We start from the raw sequence: 20,127 nt of genomic DNA, 5'->3' as shown, positions 1-20,127 counted from the left end.
TAGAAAGTTCACTGTCATTGATGTGGTGCATTCAGCCTCACATTTCAAACCTTTATCAGAGGCCTTATTCTGCATTTTTCTTTCATTATTTCCTGTTGTAGATTTCTGCCATTTATGTGCCTCGCTGTCATGTTTACTCCGTAAGACTTATTTGTTTTTATCTTCTTTTATTGTGAAGCACATCGCTGAAGTGCCCCTGCGGTGCAGATTTGTTTAATACAAATGGTGTTGTGTGTGGATGAGTGTGTGTGCTGCGAAATAACTATTTAGGTCACTTTAGCACTCTGAGAGAGACTGAGCTTTACTAAAGACATCACATCAGTTCAAAAAATGAACTTTAGCATAGATGGATGGTTTGGGAGGGCAATGCAATCACAGCTTGTTTTTGGCAATTTGGAGCACTATGAGAAAACATCCAAGGGTAGTCAGTGCACTGAGACACTCACGATTTCATTCTGTGTGTGCTTCTAGCTGAATGAGATGATCCGCGCTCCGGTCGAAGGGGATTTCTGGCAGGTCGACCACATCCGGCCGGTCTACAGCGGAGGAGGACAGTGCTCCCTGGACAACCTGCAGACGCTCTGCACCGTCTGCCACAAAGCCGTACGTGCACACTCCGCATCACTGCACCCGTAACAACCGCAGCAACAGCTTTTAGAGCCAAAGGGCTTAAGGGGCAAAAGCAATTTGTCTAACGTTTAAGGTGCACAGTGGATGGACCTCTCCTTTATCCACACAGAAAAAGAAAGCCTCATCAGTCATGTTGAGGATCATGTGCGATGGCAGTAATGTGATACATGGTCAAACACATTGATCAAAAGTCATACCATCCCTCACACAGCTATATATTGCCTGTAATAACATCACATGATGTGCCTGTGTGACATATTGATATATAGCATTTGTTGCCCTGGGAACATTTTCCTTCTTGAGCTTCTTCAGTCAATATTTCATAATCACAGACAATCCACTTCTGAAAAACAGAACAGATCTGGGAGCAAAATAAAACAGAGCTTTCCATTGTACCTTAAAATGTGCTTTACTTTCACGCCCGAATGCATTTTTGTCAGAGTGGGTGTCAGTCTGGAAAGAAGCGCTTCATACGTTGACGTGTATAAACTGATGTGGAGAGCTGCTCGTTCTGATAAGGGGATCCTCTCGCTGTTTATGCCACCACTCGGACACTTTAATCTAGAGATGCTCAATATATTGATCTCACTCTTCTCCTCAGCGCCGACTGCAGATTTTAACCTCTTACATCATGTTCCATTTTTCTCCACAGAGAACGGCTCAGCAAGCCAAAGAACGGAGCCAGATGAGGAAGAGCGTTGCAGCCTCCAAGGTTGCGTCAGACATCAGCAGGTTCTTCGTCAGGAAATGAAACGGAAGGTTTAGTAAGGGTAGCATAGGTGTTAAATTTCTCGAATCATATTGTTGACACCATGGTTGAAGATGCATCATGATTCTTCAATAACAGCACTCACATTTAAGCATCAGAAATGCTGTTCACTGACAGATTAGGATAAAAGGTCTGATTAACTTTGAATCCCTACTTTTCCCTACACTCGCTTTCCAATGATATCAGCGGCGTCCTGTCGGACTCTGCTGCACCTGTGGAGATTTACCTAAAAAACAGTCACGACTGCATCAAATGCTAATTCAGCCAACTCCCTTCTCGTCCCCGAACCGTCACAAGTGCAGTGGTTTTGATTTATGACGGCCCCCTTTTGCTCGAGGCTGAAATGGAGCAGGTTGTTTAGAGAGAGATGCTGCTATTTTAAGGTTTTGCAAACTTAGTGAAAAGTAGCAGGTGAGGGATGAATTGGGGGCTTTGTGATTAGAACTTCACAGCAGAAAACACAACCAAGTGTCCTCATTGGAGCCCTCAACAAGTGGCGCCTTGTAAATTTTGCTTTTTGGAAGATAGATGAACGCTCACCAGTGAAATACAAGCCTATTTCCATCTTGTTTCATTTGCTCTTCTTGTGTTCCTCTGCTGCTTTATCCACGGTTCGAACTGCAAATACACCAAGATGTTGGTTGTTCTGACAAGCTAGCAAATCGTTTCATCGCCTCAAGTCAGGAACATTATTGTCCATGTCCACGCATCTTCCTCCTCTTCAGCTGTGCTTGATGATCTGAACAGAGCTAAAGTCAGTCAGAAGGGCTATGTTTAGAGAGACGGAGAGCAGAGTTACTATGGAAACAAGGCTTCAGGTTCAGCAATGTCGGGAATATTGAATCTCTTCTTGTGAGAGTTATACAATGAGCCAGACAGACATCAGAAACTCCAATCAATATCAGCAGGCTCCTGTGAAAATGAGGCCGTCACATTCCTCCGCAGCAGAATTTGACTTCCCCTCTCGGTGCTGAGGCTCGAAGGGTTGACGTCGCGGATGTCGTCATGTCACGATTTGTCTGTCTGTCAGCCGTGTCAAACTCCATACTCAGCAAATTCCGCCGTTGCGAGAAAGTTTTAAATTTTTCTGGCAGCCCCAACTTCTCTCAGCCTATCAGAGCGCTCGGCTTCGAACTTTCTCAGAGCCCATGTGGGTGCGCGCGTGGGTGTGTGTGTATTTCCCCTACGGCTGCTCCAGGTCTCCACTTAATAAGACCGTTGTTCCTCTCCTGTCCAAACCGACAAGCTTTGTGAGTAATGAACATCTCCCAGGCAGCCTTCCAACAACAGCAGGTTTCAGTGTCAGTCCCTGTCAGCAGCCAATGACTCTGATCTGCTGTTTTATTACACCCAAAAGGTGCATGTGCACGTGTGTGTGCGGGAAAGAGAAAGTGAGCGAGGAGGGAAAGTAATGCAGAAGTGTAGTCGAGTGTTTTCCTGTGCGTTACACAAATAAAGAGTGTGTGCTACACAAATACAGCATGTGCAAGTGTTTATTGAAAGAGAGAGGAAGTGGTGTGTTTGTCAGACGGAGCCATAATGAGGCAGCGCCCAGATGAAGATGTCTCATGTTCTTCCCAGAGGGTCTGCTCGGTAAAGAGCAGCGCTGCAGCCGTGTGACACTGTTTGCGTTGGACCACCTATCAGCCCAGAGGAAAAACATTACCTCCGCAGGTGATGACAGTAATAAAGATGGACTCAAACACTGACGGACGGCCGGCGAGGTTTGCATGTTTGCTCTCTGTCTGACACACACCCCCTCCTTCCCCTCTTGCTTTAAAGCTGGCATCAGACCAAAAACCCAACTCACTTTTTCCTTCAAGTGCAATCAACGCCTTTGCCTCGGCGCAGAGATGTTTCAACAGGTTACATAGCAACACGGCATGCTCTGAACGTCACATGGCCAAAATTAGCTGGGCAAATATCTGGCGGAAATAATGACATATAGTTAGAAAATCACAGTGTACTGACAAAGAAAAGACAATAGGAAGAGAAAAGATAAATGGCGCCATCTGAAGAACATCAAGCAAATGGAATTCTAAAGAAGACACCACTGCAAACCTGCTGTATCTAAATGAATGAGAAATGGATCCAAAAGAAATGTAATTTAAAGAATAACTCCAGTGATATTCTTTATTTTTCTTATTGTCAATAAATCCCATGAAAAGACCAAAACCAACAATGAATTAATTGTGCTAACAAGCACTGTGTGTGTATCTAAATCCTGATATATCCTATTCCTCTGAGCTGCAGAGCTCCATTGTTGTCCAAAATTAACTAATTAAAAACGCAGTAAAAAAGCAGTTTGGGCTTTAGTCTCCGTAATGTAACCAAGTGCAAGACAATATGTGGGGAATGTGCTGTTACAAGAGATTAGAGTGGAGGCAGGTCGGCTGGGTACAAGTCCAAAATTTCCTTCTCTCAATTGTCCTTTTTACTCTTGAAAATGTTTTCATTGTTTGAATCACAATTTGTCAAAATTACAAAGAGGTGAAAGAATTAAAAAAATGTTGCAAGTTGATGCATTTTTACTTTTGCTTTACAGATTTTTGTGCACTTTTGAGGGACAGATGTGTTACTTGGTTCTTCAGTGCTTACCTCCCTCTACAATGCACATAGACAAGCTAGCCACCGAAAAGTAGAGGTAACCTTTGGCTGTCACATGAGAGTCTCTTAGAGTATATGAACCTGAGAGAGAAATCAAAAAATTAGACCAGGGGTGTCAAACTCATTTTAGTTCATGGGCCACATACATTCCAGTTTGATCTCAGTGAAACCATATAGCATAATAACCTATAAATGAAGCAGGTTAAGTCATCCCCTGCCTTACAAACCATTTACAATGTGAAGTTTTGTCAGTATGTTAGCAACAGGGTTCCACCCATACTGTATTAAGGCAGAAGTCTGATACAGATTGTTTTGTACTGAAGCTGCTGCATTTGCACAATGTTCAATATCTTTAAATTTGGCCACAATAAGTATTGATTGTTATTTCAGAGAACTGTATTCTAACGCTAACCCTAACTCTGTCTATTCACTGTTTAACTTGCTCCTGAACCCTGGTACCTTTTAGCCTTCACAGGTACATCAGTATTAGGTTTGCAAAGTCATCTAGACGGCCGATTGGACCCTTTGGTGGGCCACTTCTGGCCCCCGGGCCTTTTGTTTAACACCTCTAAATTAGACCGTAAATGAAAATCTGTCGAATATACAGTTTTTGTCATCTGAGATCTAAAACAAACCTCTGACCCATGATATCATGCTGCTAGCCACAACGACCAGGCCTGCAGAAAGTGCACCAAGCATTGAAGCCAATTTTCATAGTGGCCAAACAGTTAAATTACAACAGTTACATGATGCTGTGTGATCCAAATTACTTTTCACATAGACATACATAGCAAAAGAGACGTCTGTAAACCAGTGGATCATTTTTTTGAGCATCACAGCCCCCAATGAAATGACATTCAGTCACATTTTGAGAGTCTAGATGGCTGGTTCGGCCAGTGAAAGTCTCTAATGCGTCTCAACTGGGTAATTTTATAGGTGACAGTTAAGTTTTTTGGCTCCATGTGCCACTAAGTAACTTTCATAGGAATGAATGGGGCCCCGCCTCCAATACTGTATCCGGTTCTCTTTTTACATTCATGACTATGACCTACAAGCTAATAGTCAGGAAGATGATTTTAAAGAATAAGTAGGGATAGCTAATCACCCCTAAATCACATTTGATAGGATAAATTAATTTCTACACCCAGAAAGAGAAAAGAGAGTGATTTTTATATGTAAATACTCAAAAATGCAGTCCCACATACACAGCCTTGCTGCTGTGAGTCGTCACTAGTGCACCAAATGTTTATTCATCCACAGCTGAAAGTAGTCCCACACAAACACACTATTTCCTCCTGTCTGAGTAATGCAAACTAAAAACTACCGTGCTCTGCTGTTTTTATTCACTGAACGAATCTAACCTTGTTTGAAAGTTTAACTATACATTTGCGATAGGTTTGGGAAAGAACAGAGATAAATTGAACTAAATCACTGTTGGTTTTGGTCTTAACACAAACATGAAAAAGAATAAAGGACGATTCGCAGAGGGATACATTCTGCTAGAATGAATGCGAACACCAGAGCTGCAACAGTGCTTCTCAATATAGGTCAGTGGACCCCCAGGGACCCTGCACAGGCTCCTGGGGGTCCACAGCAAATTGAGAAATAGATTAATATCGCTGTAACTCAATTCCAAAGGAATTTCTCTAATTACAGACATTACATTATGTGTAATAATGATTATTGTAATTGTAGGTTTCATTTTCATTATCACCTCCCCACAGGATGTGGTGACAAAATGTGTCTTTTTAGGAGTCTGGGACATGAAAACGTTTAAAAAGCTGCTCCAACCAGGCAAAACTTGACAGTAAACCATACAAATCATTCATAATTCAATCATGATTTGCATTCAGACAGCAAGGCGTTATATTTGGCGCCATTCCATTGGTTATTCCATTTCAGCCTCGCCTGCCCCCATAATCTACTTTGGCCTTTTCAGCTGAAGGAAGCGCTTCTACAAACCCAATCTTGTGTGACAGGTGTGATGGAGAAGGGCCAATAAAAACCTGCACAGCGCTCTGCGTGCAGCCGCCGGCTCTCCAATCCATGGCTGAATCCTGCTGTGGTTTGATTCCTGGCTGCCATATTCTCCACTGTGATCCCTCTGTGTCTGTGACCCTCCCTGCCCTTCAGCAAGGAAAAGGAAATAGACACGAGGGAGGTCGTACCCCGCTGCTCTCCTTCAGGAGTGAAAAACAGGAGCTGCAGCGTCTCTGTCTTGCCAAAGCACCTCTGATATTCTGTCATTTGGTGGAATGTGAACTGCAGAACCTCATTATAGAAAAGGAATGGACCTCCAGTCAGACCTCTGCGGTGTTGTGTTACAACATCAAGAGAGCTTGTATTCTAAAAGGCTGCACCCGTATCGTCTAATTGAACTCTGGAGTCGGCGTTTAGGAAGCAATTCTTGGCTTTAACCAGCCACAGCCGATGAGAGGCTTTTGTCTTTATTGTCATATTATCTCTTGGGATGGTGATGAGATGATTAATCATTTCCTGCTGCAGAAACTGCTTGCAGAAAGCTGGCACCGCTCGGCAGAGCGCGACGCCCTGGGTGGAGGAAAACGGTATTATGGCCCAGGTAATTGGTGGAGGACCATCACTCATGAGCGATCTAATTAATCTCATTAAAACACCCTCTCTGGTTGCACAGAGATGTTTCCAAAATGGGCTTATCCATCCTGATGAGTGTCATACAGGCAAATGATATTCCGAGAGAAACTGCAGCTGGAGCGAGCAACAGAAAAATCGATAGAACAGTTCCATGCAAACAGTGGCTGGCTATTTCCTAATGTCATTCAGCGTGGTAGGGGATGTGCAGTGGTGAAAGGATGCTTTCTCATTGCTCAGCTGGAGGTGGCTTTTGTCAAGTCCAAATTCTATTTATTCAAGATGGCTCCCTGGTTGTCTCCCAAGATGCATGGCATGCTGCGGATTAAGACCAAAAACGCAATCAATTCACCCAGCAGGAGATCAGGGGAAAATAACAGATAAGGTTCTTAGCAAAATTCATACAGTCCCCAATCTGGCTAGGATTAATGTATGTCTTCGCTGTAGCTCGCTCTCATTTGTATGTCGGAGCTCGTGTGGGGCTAAATTGGCGCGTCATGTGGCCCATTACCATCAGGCTTTGTTAGGAGAGGCTCCCGTGAGGACTGAATCTGACCACAGCATTTTTACAAGCTATCTGCAGGGCCGGACGTAGCTCATTCAGTGCACTGGACAGGCTTTGTCTGTGGCCCCCTCTGCCCCCAACAAAAAGAATTATTATTAGTAGTAGTAGTACTAGAGGTATTCAAAACAAGAGCTAATGAAAATTAACACAATTAAACAACTAACAAGCAATAGTAATAAAAAACAAACAGACAAATCTGGTGTTCCTCTTTTTTCTTTATTTTTGTACTGCACCCCGAGGGGCTTTTGCCCCCTCATTTTGTCTTACTCTCATGCTGTGTTCACACTACAAGTGACACAGCAACAGTCATTTTGAATGGAGGCTGGTGACATGAAGCTACAAATGGACGCCTGTCACGTTTCTGTCGCTGTGGACAGCCGTGACGTGCAGTCGAAGTTGAGCTGCCCTCAACTTTTTTCAGCGCTCGAATGAGGCGGTGAAGCGTCAACCAATCATATATGTTTTGTGTCTAGCTGTGATACTGTTTAATTTAGCTCAGTTAGCTCGCACTATGCTAGCTTTCTGTGCATTGCGTTGCACACAGGGCTGCGAAATGTGGTGTTAAAATGGGGCTGGCAATATTGTAGCTGGGTATGTTATCCCTGTGTGAACACAGTGTAAGGCACCTGTGTTGCATACAGGAGGATCAGTCACTGGGCATCTGCACCTAATACCGTTGAGGACTGATGTAATGTCTACATTTTATTATCATTAAGATTTACTCTTTCAAGCAGGCTGTGTCAGCATATTTATCTGTGTATAAGCAAAAAATGTCAAGTATTCAATGAAAAAAGTCTTCTGAATGCATAAAAGCACTTATAGCCGAGACAGAAATGTATATGCAGCATTAACATAACATACAGTTCATACATTGAAATGTATACAGCCACAATAAAGTCTTGGCAGCACTTTACATCAGAGGAAGAAAGCCACAGTAGGCTATAGTATTACCGCTTTCCCCTTTCATGTATGCTGTGCTCAGATGATTGAGGTTAAAAATGGAAAGCCGAACAAAACGCCCTCCAACAAGTTCCCTTTTCATGAGCCTTAAAAGACATCTTTTCATCTCCCATTTTATTTTGCGGCCATTGATCAGCCATCTTTCATAGATTGCTTCCAGACATCTATTCAGCCGCTCTGTCGCTGCTCAGCATGCCTTTATTTCATAGGTCTTAATGGCAAGGTCTGGCTTTTGTGCTTAGATTAAAACCTGAATCGCAATCGTTTGAATTGCTGATAAATTCACAGGAAGAAGTCTTTGTTGACTTTTGTAAAAAGTGAACCAACAGCTTACAAAGTTTGCATGCTGATGCAAAACTGGGCAGATTTTCAGATTTGGGGGGCAAAATAGGACTTCTCTTGCCTCATCCTGCGAAATTAGGATTTTTGCTTTTCTTGCCGTGCATGAGCCAGAAAAAGGTCATGTCAGTCTTGTGACAAGGTCTGTGTAAGCACCTTTGGTCACCTCAGGAGAATAGATCCCCACTGTGCTGCCGCTGGCCTAATGAGCACAGACAGCCCTGCGTCTAATGAGAAGAGGGCGATTGCGACTGTCTTCCATCAGCCCTCTGCTCTGCCAGTACAACATCCCATAATGCCTTGAACACACGGCGTGAGCGACTGAACAGTGGCGGGTATCTTGTCACACATCAATGCAGGGGCTACGGAGTCAGCGAAGGAATCTGCCAGAAATGTCCTCATCGCAGGTCCAGTGCTGAAAACATTGTGACTAGCGTCCTTTAGATTGACTTCATATTTATCCACACAGTCAATAAGATCATGTGACAGTGTTTTCTGGACAGACTGCAAGAAATAAAACGAGGCACTTCATTGCAGCCTGTTCTCTATGTGGTCCCTTGTTTCCAGCTGGCAAGACATGTTTGGATTACATCTACTAAAGCAGTCTGTTTTTAGTTCCTACTCAAACATTTGGTGAATTCCTGGCATGTCCAACTCCTAAAAATCTCCCGATAACTTACTTTTTTGTTCCTGGCCTCTTTGCATTTCACATTAAAGTGTGTGTAATGCTTTATGGATGCCAGAAGGGAACCTCAGCCGTGTTCGCTTGCAGCTGAAAAACAGCCTGTGCACATGTTGCAAATCGTCATGCATCTGAAAAGGAGCTACAGGTTTGCACCTTTAGCAGGATGTTTCACTGGAGCAACATTAGCTCTTATATCCACCTTTTCAAGGTTATGTTTCAAACCGTTTGAACGTCCTTCAGTGGATATTGTTGGACAGATTGGCTTTGGACTCAGCAACAATTGATTCGCCTTTGGTGGTGATCCAGATCTGGGATTTCTGCCACTAGATGATTATCACCTTGTAGCCGTTGTTATAAAACTAGCAAAAAAAAAAGACTTGAAACCAAAAGTTTTGGATAAGTTTGCAGAGGCCAAGTTTAACTTGAGTCTGAAGTGTTAGGAGCTATTTCTTTGGAGAGTTGCTCAGCGTTGGCGGAGGTCCCTGAGTGTCTTATAGTTAGAAAATTAACCCAATCAAATCAGGAAGGAAGGAGACACCTTTTCTTAGCAGCAAACACAATTATTCACATTCTGCATGTTGGCATTTCAATTCAGCCAAAGCTGTGATGTAAGTTATTGTGAGGCGTCCCCTCCCTCGTACAGTATCATTAGCAACGAGCCTATTAATACACTGAAGAGCTGTTGGTGTAATTACAGGGGCCACAAGAATATGCTGCCTTTCTTTTTGATATTATGAATGTATTGTGGCAAAGAATACTCAAAAAACTACGAAGGCCACCCTCAGATTAGTTTGATTTCACTAGATGTTGCTACAAGTGCTAAAAATACTAGTGAATGAAAAATGTGTAGCCGAGTGAAATCTGTCATCAATCTTTCATCATATATGTAAATCTGACTACATGCAAAGCCAATTATACTTGTGTCACAAATGCCCATTGAAATTTATTGATAAGTACTTTCACAATTGCCTCTTTGAGTGGGTTGCATTTGGCCACTCAACCGTGGACATCTTCACACCCACACCACTTTTTTTTTTTTTTTTTTTTTCCCTTGTATATTCAGTTATGCCAGTATCTCAATTACTGTGCGAGTGGGCTGGTGCAAAAAAGGGGGGAAAGTTGGCTATAGCAACATTCACCATCAGCCCACACAGAATTATTCTATGTGATGATATAAATCTTATTTAATTATGTGATAGCGGGCAGGTTTGCCAGGCGTGATGAAAGGAGCGAGGTGTTCAGATACACCTGGAGAAGCGACTTGGACGATTTAACACACGGCAGGAGCATCAGCGTTAATCCTGAGAGTGTAAAAACGGAGTCAAGTCCTTGCCAGTGTTTATATAATTCAACTTTTTTTTCGGTAGTTTTGAACACATGATGTCCTAGATTCATATCAGGTGTATTAGGAAACAGGGAACACAGATAACAAACAGTGTCTCGAGCCTGACAGCAATTGAAAAGATCCGACACGACCTGATGAGACGGGCCAGGTTCGGACAAATATTTACAAATAATGTTCTGGTTTGGATCGGGTTTGGCCTACTTGACATGAGTTCAGTTTGGTTTGTTGTTTGCGTGACACCGCATGAAGGCAGCACACAAACTCTGCTTCAGCTTACGTCAACTCTGTTGGGCTTGGGACAGATTTCTTGGCAGGTTTGGGTCACGTTGGGTCACTAGTCTTGGGTCAGGTTTGGACAGAAATTTGTAACCCCAGCTGGTCTGGTGGATGTTACGATCCATTCAGTCATCTGACGAATGAGTCGCACCTCATGATTGATGCATCCAGTGCCAATGCCAGTGTGTTAAAATAATCCCACCACCCCTAGAGAAGTAAATCCAATCCAAGAATGGCTACAGTTTGGCACATAACTCCCTGTATATCCATGTTTTGCATTTTTTATACTTAGGCTTTTGTACAAATTAATCAAACAGGAAATAATGTGTTAATTCGTGAGCTCTGGAACTGCTGTCAAATAGACTTTTTTTTTAACCTTTGGATAGCAGGCAGGCTAGCTGTTTCCCCCTGCTTCCAGTCTTTATGCTATGCTATGCTATGTTAAGCTAAGCTAAGCTAAGAGAGTGGTTTCTGTCTTCTCATCTAACTCTCATCAGAAAGGCCAACAAGCATACTTTTCAAAATGTTGAACTGTTCCTTTAAACTTAGTTTATTAGCCGCAACCATAATATTTGCCTCACCTTAACCATCCCATAGTTGTCATGCAGAATTGCCTAATTTATTAGCACTTTGATGACCTCTTTAGTTTGGTCTTTCTCAAAAACATGAAAAGATTAAAGCATGTGTCAATTTCAGTATATTTTTGTTGGAGAGATTAATTCACATCTTTTTTTTTTTTTGTTTAATTAGTCTTGTTCATGAGAGCTGCCCATTGTACTCCGTCGACACAAGAAACTCAGTCTATTATATGATCTGTGTATCCATTCATATTTGACTATAATACATTTCTCTACATGGTTGTGTCTTCTAAATAGATTAGTTAAGTTCAGATAAAATTTTAATTATGTCTGTGGGGAACTTTGCTTGCTGTAGCTACAGAGGAAAAGAGGCAGACATAAAGAAATGAAGATTATACAACCCGTAAATACAACAGTCCAGCGCATTCAGAGAAGTAAAGATATAGCATAGGTTTATAGTGGCTTTCTATGAGTGTACTGTATAAGCAGGCAAATATGCGTCATAAGCTATTCATAGTGTCAGATGTGCTGTAGCCTGTGCTCGAATGAGTGATTGATTCTTTGTCAAATTAATGAGAAGCTGATTCAGAGAAAGAAAATGAAGATAATAAGAGGACATGAACACACGCTGGAGGAATTACCCACAGCAGGTGCATCTTTGGGATGTTTCTCTCTCACACACACAGGAGATTAGCTTTGTTACACCCACAAATGCACACACACACAAGCATGAATTGCTGCCTCACACACACACATACCTCTGCTATTGAGGACATGTCGATAGCCGATTACAGATGTTTCGGCGGCAAAACAATTTTTTCTGGCGTCATTATCTCAATGCCGGGGCTGTAACGCTTGACATCGCATTAAGGCTCCATATGGTGAACAATGAAAATGTAAAATATGAACACAAATATAAACCGCTTTATTATTGTGACTGCATTCCAGTCCTGCTGTGCTTGTCTGGCACAGCACATTAAAAAAATATGTCATTTTTAGTGAATTAAAGTGTTGTGTAATATATCTCATGAAACTGCAGTAGGTATAGAGGCAAGATACCATTATCGTATCTCAAAACTGAAACCACAGTCACTATTTTCATCTGTGCTGCTTCACCTTAAGATATCAATAAACCCTTGGCAGCAACCCCACTGCTTCACCCTGCCACTGCGAACACAGAAAACCAGATTTCTATGCTCTGTTGACCCAAATCCAGCTTTGGAAAGCCTCGACTCCTACCTTTCCAATTCAGCTTTCTATATAACCAACTCATCCTCCTCCTCATACTCCCACTCTGCCGCATAATCCATAGCGTTTTGTTTTGCTGCTACGTCGATGACACCCCGCTGTATCTCCCACGGAAACCTGATGATCCAAATAGCTGCTTCTGTCGTGTAAGCACAGGACGTCCTAGAGCTTCCAACAGCTTGGTTGTAGCAAGTTAATTTAACTGGCAGTCCCTCCATAAAAGCATAATTGTAAGCAAACTTGCCAAATCAAGGTCAAGAAAATTAGGTCAAGAAGTTTATTCATTTTTTACATCCATTTATTTAGTCTGCTGTGACTTCTTGTACGCCACAAGAACCATGGAAGCCAACATTTCACTGATCATCTGAAATATCTGACCTTAGTGCTGCTGGTTGCACAACAAGAGACTTCAAATCGACATCAAAGCTCATTTAGTTTTAAAAAGTCCACTTCTTTTTTGTTATGTATTCTGGGTAAAGTACTACCCTTTGGTCTCTAAGACCTCTCTTGTCTCTTTGCTGGCTTCATAATTTTGTTAGCAGATGCCAGGTTTGCCTCTTTTTTTTTTGTCAGTCATTGTTACTATGGAAATCCAGCTCTTTAATAGGGTTGAGGAAGCGAACTCTTTAGACTTATGCTGCATTCATATGCTCCTTGGATGGTCCCATTTCTGGAGTTGGGAGGTCATTTTTCCAATGCTGCAATACTGCGTTGTATTTTATTGCTCAGACATCCCAGTGTAGATTCATGTTGCTACCCAAGTATGGTGAAACAGTTTACAGCTTTACAATACAAAATAAATTTATTCCAGACTTGTTGCTGCACTAGTACATTCCCTAAAACCATTAAAATATTGATTTACCTGACTTGTTATCAAGGTTAATGCTAGTAAATAATTTTTCTAACTAATCTGAGTTACGCTACGACAAAAACTACCGGTTACATCCTAATACAATATTACAAATTCTGTTTCAGCAAAAATTAATTTGAAATTTGTGAATTAATATGAAGTTTCTTAACCAAACATTTTACTCTTGTCTGCCATGTTCCTGTGTAATATAATAGCTGTATCTCAATTCAGGGGCTGCAGCCTTCGAAGGCTGCATTTAAGGACCGATTGCGTCACATTGGCGCAACCAAGGCTGTCCCATTTAAAAGGCTCCTTCAAATGCATTGCACGCAGGTGACGATTATATATTAAGTTAAGTTAACTGACAGTTGTTAACCAGCTAACAGTTACTGGTGCTAACATTACTGTTAGCTAAAAGCACACAGCTTAAGCAATCTTAATTTAATAAGTTTACCTGAAAACGGTCCATCAGCCTGAAATATATCAAACGACGGTGTCTCCAGCGGTGAATCATCTCCTCAAGTATTAAAAAATATACATATATATATATATATAATAAAAATCACTGGGTCCATGATTTAGTGCTAACTAACTTATTAGTTTACTCCTTTCCTCAAGTGCAACAACTGGTGATACAACCAGGAAATCCTCCGCAGACCAGACCGTCCCATTTCGGAGACCATTCGGTATGGCTGATGCGGTCTTCAAAGGACATGGCTGACGTCAACCACAAAGGCCGCGTCCTTCAAAGGCTGCAGCCCCTGAATTGAGACACAGCTTATATCATGGCGTTGGCGTTATGGCGTTAGGGGAACTCATTTTTCCGATTATTACAACATCAAATGAATGCAGGTTTAAGCTATATTAGCATAATTTATAGTCATGTTTGTGGCCATCTGACGAAACTGTCCAATATTCACTCTACTTCTAGCTCTGTTTTGGTCTCCACGAACTATGGAGGGTAATATCTGAATCTGCTAAATGCTTCAGTTTCTTTACCAGCCAGCTAGTTCACTGCTAATTAGTTTTTTCTGCCCTTTGTTACTGAGCAGGTAGTGTACAGTGGATATATGGGAGCATTTTTGCTGAAACCAGCTTCCTGTAAGTCACTTCAGTGTCTATACGCTAATTATCAAGCTAGAGCCAGCAGCCGATTAGCTTAGCTTAGCATTAAGACTGGAAAAAGGGCGAGGCAGCGAGCAGTTTTTGTTTTACATTGGTTTATTGTCAATGTAGCCTATGCAACATTTTAATTTATGAGTTTTCGAAATGCTGGTAGGCAGATTTTTTAAACTTTGGGCAAAGCCAGGCTAGCTGTTTTTTGCTCCAACTCTTTGTGCGAAGCTAAGCTAACTATCTCTTGGCTGTAGCTTCATATTAAGTGTACAGTATGAGATTGGTATCGATCTTCCCATCTAACTCGATTATTTCAAACTATTCCTTTAAGTGACAGGAATATAAATATAAATTACCGATAAAACTCATTTTAGCATTCATCCATCTGTGTATCGTTTTTATCAGTTTGATACATTTGGGCCATTTTCGACCAAAATTGAAAACTCAGTTTTAACGTGAGGATGATTCTCCTCATTATTGTTGTTATAAATCCTTTCAGTTGTTGAGACACTGATGACAAAAGCCATAGCAGAGTATAAAGCATTAGGAGGAAAATAATTATCAGGGTAGGTATTTTCTTGGTGTTGTGATTGCAGGGTCATTATGCTCTCCCTAATGAAACAAACCAGCAGAGAGCCTCCATCTCGGCTGTAGCCGTTATCATCGCCCTTCAGAGAATATAAAAAGGAAAACACTTCAGCAGCAGGCTAATTAAAACCAGAGAGGTCTGGATGAGGAGGCCAAACAACCCACACAGGTGGCGGGCACGTCACTGTGTGTGTTTATGTGTGTGTGAGCTACTGTAGCACATCATGTTTATGCATGTCTGTATGAGTGTGGGTGTGTGTGAGGCAGCAATTCATGTTTTTTTTTTCTTTATTTGTGTGTGTCAGTGTGGTACATCTGTGAGTGTGTGTGTGAGGCGGCAAAGGACAATCTTAAAGTGTGTGTGTATGTGTGTGTCAGAGGTGTATGATTGTTAGAGGTGCTTTCCATTCATTTTAATGGCTTCAGCCTCCACTGCTGTCGCTTCATTCTGCTGCCTGCACCGCTGACAGGAAGGACCTAGCAGCTTTCATCTGACAGGACCCTGCTCAAATAGGCCATTGGTGCACCATAATTAGTTCAAATGTCGAAGCCGGTGAATTATTGATGATTGGGGACGAGTAGGGAGGAAGACATTTCACATCAACTGTGTGTGTGGGTTTTTTTTTTAGCTGTCTCTTTTTTAAAGGACAGCTGGTGCTCTGCGGTTCCCACCACAAACATGAATCTCTGGTGTTCAGGCCGCGAGAGGATGCATTTGCATCGGGCAGAGAAATAAACTGGGGTAGTAAAGGGAATAATTACAGAGAAAAACTGTGAAATAATGTCTTGTTTTTTACTGAGAACAGCTGGCGAAAGAGAGCGCTACAGCTTTTTTTTCTCCACCATGTGAAAAACGGATACCTTAGCAGTGGTTGGAAACAAAAAGTAAACCACACCATGAAGACAGAGGCTAATTTATGCTGCTGCCAATCATTGGATATAATTGCGCTACCATGGCATAATGGCAGCCCAGGCCCAGTCATTTTCCCCCTCCGGCTCTATCTCAGGTACTTAGAGGGGTTTCCATCAGCTCCTGATTTTTCAAGAGAGACCTCTCAGACAGGAATGACAATGGACTTTCAATGGCTTATAATTATGCCACTTTCCTGCACAATTTTCTGGGCATCATTTGCATTAAGACTCATATGGGTATAAGTGCACCATATGCTGCTCTGCAAAGGCCTTTTGATCAAGTCCACCGCTGAAATTACCAAGTGCCGTGACATTTCCTGGAATGTCTCTGAGCCTCCGCCGTCCGACAGTTTTCTGAATCTGTTAATTAGATGGATCAAGTCCAAAGTTTGTGGCGGCGCGAGCTGACACGTGTGTGATGATTGTGACTGAGGATCACAAAGTGCGCTGAGAGGCACCTTGGATTCATGGCATGAAACGCTGCGTCCTTTTTCAAGGTTATTCAACACTGCGTCTTGTTTGCTTTTTTTTTTTTTTTTTTTTTTTTTTTTTAAATCCCTCTAAAAGCAGAGAAAATGATGCTGGATGTTTGTGTTGCTGCTGATCTGCCCTGCTGGTATTAAAAGGCCAAAGGTAATACTGCCATCTTGTGGACATGAGGCAGTAGAGCAGCTATGGATCAGAGACACTTCATGATATAAAGAAAGGTTTTTGCTGTAAACCTGAGCAATTCTGTGACAAATGGCTATTATTCTTGTCCTAAACAAAATAAACTTGACATCTTTTTGCATCCTGGATAACATCAAAAAGGAGCATAAGAAAACATCTTCAAATCATCTTTTAAAGTCTGACATAATCATACATTTACATTTAATTATCTGCCTTAGCTGCTGAAACAGTCATAATGATAGTAATAGCATTTGTGTCTGGGACCTTTACATGTGCACGGCTATATATGTTCCTGTCTTTTGAGTTGTAATTAGAGCTTGGACGGTGTTTTCCTTTCAGATGGCTCTTAATTCTGGGATTTGTTGCTCACAAAAGCCTCTCTCATATCTCTTCCTCTCTGCGGATTTTCAAGCAGTAGGCGTCTCTTATTCAGCTCGAGAGGTTGCTGAAAATAAATCATCACCCTCCCACCAGTATGCAAGAATGTCCAGATGGTTGAATTTTCACTGACGTCCTCCCGCTGAATTTCCCCATTGTCTTTCCACGCTAAAATTAGAAGGTAATACTTGGTGAAAACGCTGCGTCTGCTCTGAGGGTGCTAGTTAATTATCAGGAACTGGATTTATGTTCCACCCACGAATGAACCATCAACGCTGCATTGTGTGAGAGTGTAAAGTCCAAAGCTGAACCTTGAAACCCCCTTGAGGGTTTGTTGGAGAGACCAAATGTGAGGTTTCAACGACAAACCCTCTCTCCTTCTTGTTCCTTTGGCAACAACAAAAGAAAAAAAATGCCCTCAAGGTAATTTAGCGACCAAAAGAAAAAGATTACATAGTTTCTGCAATTATCAAGACACAAAAGCATGCTTAAAAAGCCCAAACTAATTTAAATATGCTGCTCATGCAGTAGCTCAACTTGTATTTCCAATCATGCCTCATTACTCCCATTAACATTACTAATTTAGTAGCACAGCAACCCAACTGCTGATCACTTCAGCACTCTATTAGAGCTCCAATATGGCTGTTTTAATCATAGCCTCTACTAAAGCTGATCATTTAATGTCATCAGTATTTCTCAGTAAGTAGCCTGTAACATAATCAATTAATCAATCGACTACATGTAAGCAGAAAGGCAGCAGGAAATGACCATTGTGTGTTCTGTTTTGATGAGAATTTCCTTTGGCGGCGTTTGACAAATGACCGTTTTATCTTCGAATGCAGCGAGGGCTTAAATTCAATGGGGAATAAATCCAATGTTATGAGGCTGGGATTAAACCATCTGCATGATTTGGCACTTCTTTTCATTTTTGCATGCTATATGTGCTTTCCAGGCCAAAATTAGGGGCTTAAGATTTTTTTTTGCACTGAGGACTGCATTTTTAAAGAGTGAAACTTGAGTCAAGGCGATCCCAAGTACTTCATGTCGACTGTTCGGATTTGACAGGGAAGAGGTCCTTGCATATTCCGACCGAAAAGAGAAAATCAATGCTCTCGGAGGCAACAAACTGTCCAGGGGTGGACAATTTTTTTGTGATTTGTCATGAAAATTCACCTTTTTCAATAATACATGGCATGTTTATGGAAGATTAATTGTATAAGCACTGCTTTAAAAGCTGCTGTTTCATTAATCTGATGAAGAGTTGCATTCTTCTGCCAACCAAGTCGTTCAAGAATGATTGAGAAAGATTGAAAAAGTAGTTTAATTTAAAAAGAATCTGAACTCAAGAACCACTTACTACTTTTTTCCCCCTAGACCTTTCAACTGCATCGCAAGGTCTTCCTTTGTGAGATAACTGAGAACAAAGACTATAATGAAAAACAGATACAGTAACTGAGCAAATGAGAAGTGGTTGAAAGCTCCAGGCAGAGCCAATGAGTGACTCTGAATCACGACTTTTCAATTTCTGTTCCAAAGCTGAAAAAAACAACAGAAAATACGCACATTTGAAAAGCTTTAAAATAAATGAAATAACAATTAATTCATAAAAATTATTACGCTAATTTGATTCTTTCTACGGGTCTTGATCATCAAATTCACAACTTTTCAAATAGTAGACTGAATTCGAGGTCCACTAGCTTTTGCCAGAGCTCCAAACCATTACTCATTGTCTACCTCAGCATATGGAGTTTGCTTTAATGTTTTTGAGTCATCTCAGTTTCATTTTTTTATTACTGGTCTCCATTGTTAATCTAACAGAGGAAGACAGAAAGTGCTAGTAGAAAAAATAGCAAGTAGAAAACAAGTTTTTCTTTTAGGTCAATGACGTTTCTAGAGATGAAACTATTAGATTCATCAGTGGTCCTCTTCACCACTATGACCAATGTTAAAATGCAGTTGTGTCGCTTACCTTGTTCATTCACCATTGTTCGTTCACACAGGAGTCAAATTTATTCCGAAGAAGATTATTTATTGTTGACTTGTCAACGACAGCAACAGGCCAGCAGTAGAACTGGCACTTTAAGAGGAACACTACCTACCTACCTTTTTTTAGCTCTATTGTGTTGTACTGTTCTCAGTTCTGAAACAGAAAATGTACCCATATACTCAGAACATTCCCCTGGCTGCTCTCAGTGTCATCTGTAACATCGTTCCCAATTCATTGTCTGTGGAGCAACTCCAGACCTTTAACCCTATGACATCGTAAATTTGAGTTTTAGCAATTCTAGTTTTTGGACAGATTTGGTCATGTTTACTGATGTTTTTGGACTGTCTTAGACCATAGAAGTATCATGTATGAATTTTGAAAATGGTCATACTTCCACTTTAAACTCCTCTCCACAGCCCTCTAACACGCAAGGGTCAGGCGCCCATCAGGTGCTGTAGAGACGCCACTGACGCTGCTTCAGTAGCCACTAGCATTTGCGCTCGGGTTGATTGTCATCCAATTCAGCTGCAACAGAGCTGCTAAAATTTTCTCTTCCTGATCCACACTTCTCTTCCTAACCCCCCAAACCCTAGATCCCATTTTGAGCCACAGTTATAGTGTTTTATAACTCCTGATGCAAAACATTTGATTTCTGATTTTGTTGAGTTATTTTCTGGTAAAGTGAATTTTTCCACTCACTCTTTAAAGACAGCTTGGGAAGATGAGTTGGGGTTACAGATTGATGATAATGTTTGGGAGGAGAGCCTCAGTAGGATTCAGTACTGTTCAATTAATGTCAGACATCAGTTAATTCAATTTAAGGTCACGCAGAGACTTCACTACTCAGAAACTTACAAAAAGTTACATAGAATCTATCCTACAGTCTCTCCTTTCTGTGATCGCTGTAAGTCTGCTGATGGCTCCCTAGCCCATCTTTTCTGGACGTGTCCAAAGTTGCATGATTTCTGGAGTAAAGTGTTCAAATGGTTTTCTGAAATATATAATTGTGTGTTCA

At 41.5% G+C, this 20,127-nt stretch overlaps 1 protein-coding gene across 6 annotated transcripts in view; it reads left to right on the top strand.

The window, feature by feature from the left end:
• The window catches only part of zranb3 (zinc finger, RAN-binding domain containing 3), an 88,792-nt gene extending 83,305 nt beyond the window's left edge, over window positions 1–5,487 (top strand). For 5 of the 6 annotated variants that reach the window (XM_049570596.1, XM_049570597.1, XM_049570598.1 and 2 more), the window contains 2 exons: window positions 472–603; window positions 1,283–5,485. In XM_049570596.1, coding sequence (XP_049426553.1) covers window positions 472–603; window positions 1,283–1,381 — 231 coding nt within the window. In that variant the 3' untranslated portion in view covers window positions 1,382–5,485. Of the gene's footprint in view, window positions 1–471; window positions 604–1,282 lie in introns of all 6 variants that reach the window. The other variant, XM_049570599.1, reaches the window with a different exon arrangement.
• Window positions 5,488–20,127: the final 14,640 nt, after the last annotated feature.

This window comes from Epinephelus fuscoguttatus, linkage group LG24 (assembly GCF_011397635.1).
Source record: "Epinephelus fuscoguttatus linkage group LG24, E.fuscoguttatus.final_Chr_v1".
NCBI lineage: Eukaryota > Metazoa > Chordata > Actinopteri > Perciformes > Serranidae > Epinephelus > Epinephelus fuscoguttatus.
Note: the sequence above shows the minus strand (reverse complement) of the source record. Positions and strands in the feature narration are given on the sequence as shown.